General features: G+C 44.1%; 1 protein-coding gene across 1 annotated transcript; it reads right to left on the reverse strand.

Annotated features, from left to right (window-relative positions):
- Positions 1-286: 286 nt before the first annotated feature.
- On the reverse strand, positions 287-1,552 carry LOC130467174 (uncharacterized). The gene is made up of 2 exons (XM_056835601.1): positions 1,378-1,552; positions 287-1,131 (listed from the first exon to the last, which is right to left on the reverse strand). The coding sequence occupies exon 2, from the start codon at positions 950-952 to the stop codon at positions 287-289; it is 666 nt and encodes a 221-aa protein (XP_056691579.1). The 5' UTR covers positions 953-1,131; positions 1,378-1,552.
- Between the last annotated feature and the right edge of the window lie 5,102 nt (positions 1,553-6,654).

A 6,654-nucleotide genomic window follows, 5' to 3' on the forward strand; every position in this document is an offset into this window, starting at 1 on the left:
TATCATCGTTTCCGGAGTATTCATTTCTTGCCTGTGACGATCTTAGCTCCCACTGAAACCAAGATCCGTCGGTTCCGAATATTCATAGATGGAGTATTTAATGCCATTAAATACTTGATCCGTTTACGTACTATTTGTGTGACCCTACGGGTTCAGTCAAGAGTAAGCTGTGGATTAATATCATTAATTCCACTTGAACTGAAGCGGCCTCTAGCTAGGCATTCAGCTCACTTGATCTCACTGAATTATTAACTTGTTAATTAATACTGAACCGCATTTATTAGACTTAACATAGAATGCATACTTGGACCAAGGGCATTATTTCCTTCACCCTCCACTGCGGGTTGGCCCGAAGAAGATTCTCCCGTGCAGCTTCGGGACCCACCAAAGATCCCACGTGAGCCATGGGGTTCTCCCCCAAAACCGGAGCTCTGGCATAGCGAGCCATCGCCTCCCTTACCTCCTCGGGGATCCGTTTCAGCGGAACATCCGAGCAAGGGTCAGCGTGGATCAGTCTATCCAGGGCCGAGGTCGAAGTGGAGCCCAAGGTCGAATGACGCCTCTTCCTCGTCAGACCCTGCTCGGGTTGCTCCTCCTCAGCAGAAGGGACCTCCTTCTCAGCTTCGGGAACCTCTGCGTGAGCTTCGGTGAGATCCACCATCTCCTTATCCGGACTTTTCTCCCTTTCGAGAGAAACGTCAGCAGCTTCTTCCTTCTGCTCGGCCACAATAGGGACATCCGAGCCAGGAACAAGGTCGGCTTCAATTGCCTCCATCACCTTGGTTATATCCTGGATCTCGATCCCTAAAGCAGCAGACGGCTTCAGCGGAGAAGGGATGGTATCTTCCTCAGCCAGCGGTTGGTCCACAGGAGGCGGTTCCGCAACCACCACACTCTTCAACTTCTGCCCGGGCAAGGGCATGAAGTGAAGGAGATTTTTGGGAGGAGGCATGACTTCCGAAACCACTTCCTACAGGGCAAACGCTCAAAGGTCAGTTTCAGAAAAAGAGGGAACAGATCACAAAAGCTCTAAGTCAGAACAAATACCCTCTCCGAAGACTGATCAGCTTTCGCCTTCTTCGGATGCGCAGAAGGCCTCAAAAGAGTGCTGCTCTTCCTTTTGCGCTGATCCTAAACAGAAGAAACCAAGGGTCAATAAATGTAAAACAAGACAAAGGAAGGAATAAAGAAAAATCGCGAAGTACCCGGTTCCTAGATAAAGAGATATCTATCCGAGCCGGAGATGAAACCGAAGGAACGGCACGCGGCACAGCGTCAGTCCCAGGACCCTAAAAAGATGGTCCAGGACCAAGACGTTAGCCGACGGCCAACCAAAAAGAAAGACAAGCAAAAGACTTCGAGATTAGAAACACTCACCGGATCCGAGGTTGTCCTCAAATCAGGGAGCACGACTTTCACTGGAACAGCTTCGGGAGAAGAGGCAGAATCCCACGGATCAGCTCGAACTTCAGATATCCGAGCGACACCCGACGGAGACAGCACGTAATCCTTCAAGCGAGGATTGCGAGGATTCTCCTTCCCGAACTTATAATCAGGGGCCGAGTCGTGAATGGTCTTCAGATCCAAAGAAATACCCAAGACCACAGGATCAACACAGCTAAAACCGTACTCTGCAGAAACAAAGCACAAAACGAAATCAGTAAAACGAGACCAAAAAGGAGGAGGACAAACTTACTAAAGCACGGTCCCAGCCGAAAGACACCTACCCCTGTCAAAAATCCTGCTGAGACCGGCAACAGCAAGAATGTCCTCCCGCAAGATATAGTTGAGGTTCGGGAGCCAGTTGGACGACAATTTGTAGTTGTCCTCCCGAGCCAAAAACCACTGGAGGAGATCCACGTAGTGGTGATGGTTCCGATCCGGAGCAGCCACGCTTCGCATATCAGGATCAGGAGTCACAAACCACTTCGGAGGGCGGTAAAAATGTGGATGCTTCGGATCTGTCGGCACACGAACGAACAACCACTCCGTCTTCCAGTTATGATCAGAGCTGAGGTAAGGGTAGGCCGTAATATAGTTCGGCTCCCCCTTTCTTCGGGATCTTTTATTGATAATGGTCCACCAACCATACCCATCCCCCTTGGAAGCATGGTTGAAAGATAGATCGTGCAGATCCCGAAACACGGCAACAGAGCATGGAAAGTTAATAAAATCGCACACCCATCTAAATCCGATGATGTGCCTCATAGATTTGGGGGTAAGCTGGGCCAAACTGATGTTGTACGACACCAGGAGCTCGGATACGAAGGGATCCAAAGGAAAGCGGAGACCGTTCTCCAAATGATGAGTATACACAGAGATGAACCCCCTCGGCGGATGAGTCACCCGAGGACGCTCCTGGTCGGGAAGCTCGCACCAGTACCCCAAGGCGTGCTGGATTCCGTATAACTCTTCGGCCCTCCGATGGTAATGCCCCAGCTTCGCCTCCACCAACCAGTCACCACTGACCGATTTTTCCAAGGGACCATCGATCTTAGTGGTCTCATGCAGAATCGGGGCATACTTGCCCTGCGGATCAGCTTCAGTCCAATGAACTGGAAACTCAGGGTAGGAGCGGCGCACACCCGAAGAGCCAGCTTTCTTACCAGAAGTTGCGCGTTCAGACACGCTAGACCCGCCAACAACATCATCTTTCGAAGCATCCCAACCAGTCGAACGCCTCTCCACTGGCCTCTCCGAAGGCCGACCCCTTGAAGTTTTCGGTAACCTTCCCGAAGGCACGTTCTCCCTCTCACTAGAGGAGCCAACGACGAACTTGCTCTTGCCCCTATTCTTTGCCATGGCCGCGAATTCTCGGTCTAGGGTTGAGATTGAGGGGTAGAAGGAAAAACGAAGAAAAAAGGAGAATTCAGAAACAAATTACCTTTTTCCGAAGCGGAATTCGCCGATAAAACGAACAACACAAGTTCCCGAAGCCTAAAGTTGGCCGAATTTCGTAGATCTGAAGAAACAAATTGCACTGCGATCGCCGGAATTTAGAGAGAGAAAGGGTCTGAAAGAAGGAGTAAAAAGTTCGAAAAGAGCAATGCACCCCGTATTTATAGAAAAGAAAAGGGGCGCATCAACTTCCTCAACCCACGATCTCCACGGCACAATACAACTCCCAACACTTGTCATCAATGCAAATCATCCCTTTTCAGAAAAAGAGAGGGAACTTTCGGACTTCTGACAGCTGGAAACCCACCCATTTAATTCTAAATGGACCGGGTCTGGGGGGCATGTTGTTTGGGCTCCCAATTGATTCTCAATTGGGCCACTAAGTCCAAAGCCCAATGGCTCTAATCAAACAGCATCAAACCCACCAATGGCTAGTCAGCCATCCATCAAGGCCCAAGGCCCAATAGCAATAAATGACCTATGGGCATTTATTATGCAAACACTATAAATAGGCCGCCAAGGCTCACACCTCAAGGTACGTCCAATTTACCGCCTTAAGACTACTCTTCTAGAGAACTTCTCTCTAGAATCCGAGCATCATTCTTACTTAGGCATCGGAGGGGCTTTCCTCGGAAACACCCCCGAGGCTAGTGACTTTGCTCTTGTGCAGGTGAATTCGGATTCCACTCATTCAAACAAGCAAGATCTTCAACACATACAAAAGGGCCTTCATTCGAAGCCCATTATTTCCATCTTTACAACACCGGAACAGTTAGTAATGTAGTCATCTACTCGTTACCAAAAAATAAAAATGTAGTCATCTACTTGGATTTATTAACAACTTATATAGTGAGGTAAGAGGTCTTATAGAAATTTAATGATTCATGAGAAGTGCACATGGATATATGATATGTTTGAAGGAGGTTTCAAGCTTTTATCACAAAACTAATTTCCCACACGTACGACAAACTTTCTAGTCAATTCAGGAACTGGATGGATAAGGTCAACTTTGACAGATTGCATTCGCCAGTTACTTTAATTATTTTGAACCGAACGTAGCGTAATAGTGACGATTAAATTAGTAAGTACGTATTTGTTAGCTATGAAGCAAAATTGAAGATGGCTCTGGGCCGGATCGGACCGAGACGTACACGATATAGTCGATTCAGTACGAAAAAAGCATGGCTCATTCTGACACAAGCATGAAATTGTGGGCTTCGGGATAGACAGCTTGACTCAGCCGTAATTTTTTGAAAAAACATGACACGGTACAATACGCCAAAACACGTTAAATTGGGTTAAAGCACGAGGGCACGTGGAACATAACTGAACCGCTTTTAATTTTTACTTTCTGGTAGCACCCGACACAAAGCAACTAGGTTGGACGTGGGTCCAAGACATGTGGGTTCGGCATGAAAATGGCATGGCCCAATATGGTATGGGCTTGACACGAAGCTCGGCCCGACACACAACCATTTATAAAACAGGGCTCACAGCTAAGGGTGTTCACCGATCCGGACCAGACCGAAGAACGAAATTTGATAATTTAAGACTTTGAGGTCGGACCAGTTATGTTTAGACCGGACCGAAAAAACTGGTCCAAAACCCGGACCGGGCCGATTTGGACCGGTTATAGACTTATTACTATTTTTTTCAATTTTTTTACATATGGTAATAAGAGGGAAAAAAACATATATACTTCGTAGAAAACTAATGATTTAATACCGTTTTTTAAAAGCTAAAATAAAATATCTCATAATATAGTAATGTTCTAACATATTGAACGAGTAAATTCACTTTCTAAACAGCACTATGTACGGAGTATATATCATATTTTTTTAATGAAAATTTGATCTGGTCAAAACCCAATTTTAAAGAGTTTTGGATCGAACCAGATCCAAACTTTTCTATGATTGAAACGAGTTTTAGACAACGTCTTAAACTCTGGAACCGCACTCTGTATAAAAAATAGTGTTTCTCAATCCAAACACCAGACAGATTGACATAATTTCGGTACGGTCCAAAGTCGATCCGGTCCAGTTCAGTCTAATTTTTTCGACCCGGCCCGACCGGCTTTTGCACAACCCTTACTCACCGCTGAATAATTTATTCGGTAAAATGAAGTGAACAGAGAAGTGATGAACAAATAGATTTGTATTGTATCCGTAGTGGGCGTCGGTGGTATTTGGAAGCTAGGCTGAAACATGGATCCGGGTTTGTTTAGTAGCTAGCAGCAGTAGCATTTTCTTCGGCTCATCGTTCATTCCTTCTCCCAACCTTTTCCAATTCATGCACTTTTGCCTTGAAATCAATCAAACAAATTATGGGTGCAGCAATCATTTGTTTGGATAGATGCATGCATGGGTCCTGACATGAAACCCCAATTATCTACTCCGTACTTGTTACTAAATTATACTACCTCCGTTTCAAAAAGATCTTTACAGTTACTATTTGCACGGACTCCAATGCAATATTTAACTACTAATATATCTAATTTCGTATGTGAAAAAATTATAAAAATTTGATATTCCGAAAATACATCCCGATACCAATCTAACAAGATCTTACATGTAATGTTTTGATGTATATAATGGTGGGAATTTACGGTCAAAGTTTTTATACTTTGGACACATTTTCCAAAGCGTAAAGAACTTTTTGAAACGGAGGTAGTATTCCATTATTCACAACATATAGTTTACGAACACGAAAATAGGGCACCAATAACGATTTACCTCCAAAAGTTCAAGCAGCAGATGTTAAATTACAAAAATTAGATTAGGAGGAGTTAATATTTATCCTTAGACCAGGTAATATAACTATATTATACATTTATAGTAGTATACCACAATTACAAGCCAACAAGCTCAGTGCAGTGGCGGAGCCAGGAATTCAACGTTGGGGGGCGGGAAAAAAATGGAACTAAAAATAAGGGGGGGCGAGGAAAAAAATAAAACTAAAAAGAAATAATGTGGTATAAGGATTTGAACCCTAGATCATGGAGTATAAATGACTTATTAAAGTAGAAATAACCATTGAGACAAGTAGTATTTAGTGATATATTTAGGATTTATTACTATATATTAGGAATTTTTAAAATTGTTGGGGGGGCGGCCTGTTAGTGATCACCTTCTTGGTTGATCACGAACTGAAAGTTGCTAAGCAACTTAACAGTAAATGCAAAGAGAAAGAGAGGAAGAAAGAGAGATAGATTGTTTTCTTATTGAATGAATAAAGATTACAGCATGATTGGCCTTATATACAATGATTAGGTGACGTGTTGGAGCCAATCAATGAGCTTCAAATTAACACATCAGCAAGCTCTAACTAACATGCTCTATAACAGAAACAGAAGCTAACAATAGCTCTAACAGAATTCAGTTACACTGAACATTCTAGAAGGCTGATGCAGTTAGTTGTTGCTGCAGTTGTTGCTGCTTGACTGCACGAAATTGCTTGCTGCATTGTTGTAAGCTTGAGTTGATCATATCAGCATTGAGAGCATGAGTGTGTACACCAACACCCCCCCTCAAACTTGGGATGGGTGAAACATGAGTCATACCAAGTTTGGAAGAAAGAGTTCTGTGTTGATGACTAGGGAGAATCTTAGTGAATATGTCAGCTAACTGGTGCTGAGTAGGAAGATAGCTGAGTTGTAACAGACCTTCAAGAACTTTATCCCTTGTAAAGTGGCAATCAACCTCAATATGCTTGGTTCTTTCATGGAAAATAGGGTTAGTGGCAATGTGAAGAGCAGAT

The sequence above is a fragment of the Spinacia oleracea genome, chromosome 2, assembly GCF_020520425.1.
Source record: "Spinacia oleracea cultivar Varoflay chromosome 2, BTI_SOV_V1, whole genome shotgun sequence".
In the NCBI taxonomy this organism is placed as follows: Eukaryota; Viridiplantae; Streptophyta; class Magnoliopsida; order Caryophyllales; family Amaranthaceae; genus Spinacia; species Spinacia oleracea.

Coding starts and splice junctions, on each gene's coding strand:
- LOC130467174 (XM_056835601.1), bottom strand. CDS start 952: ATGCCTCCTCCCAAAAATCTCCTTCACTTCATGCCCTTGCCCGGGCAG.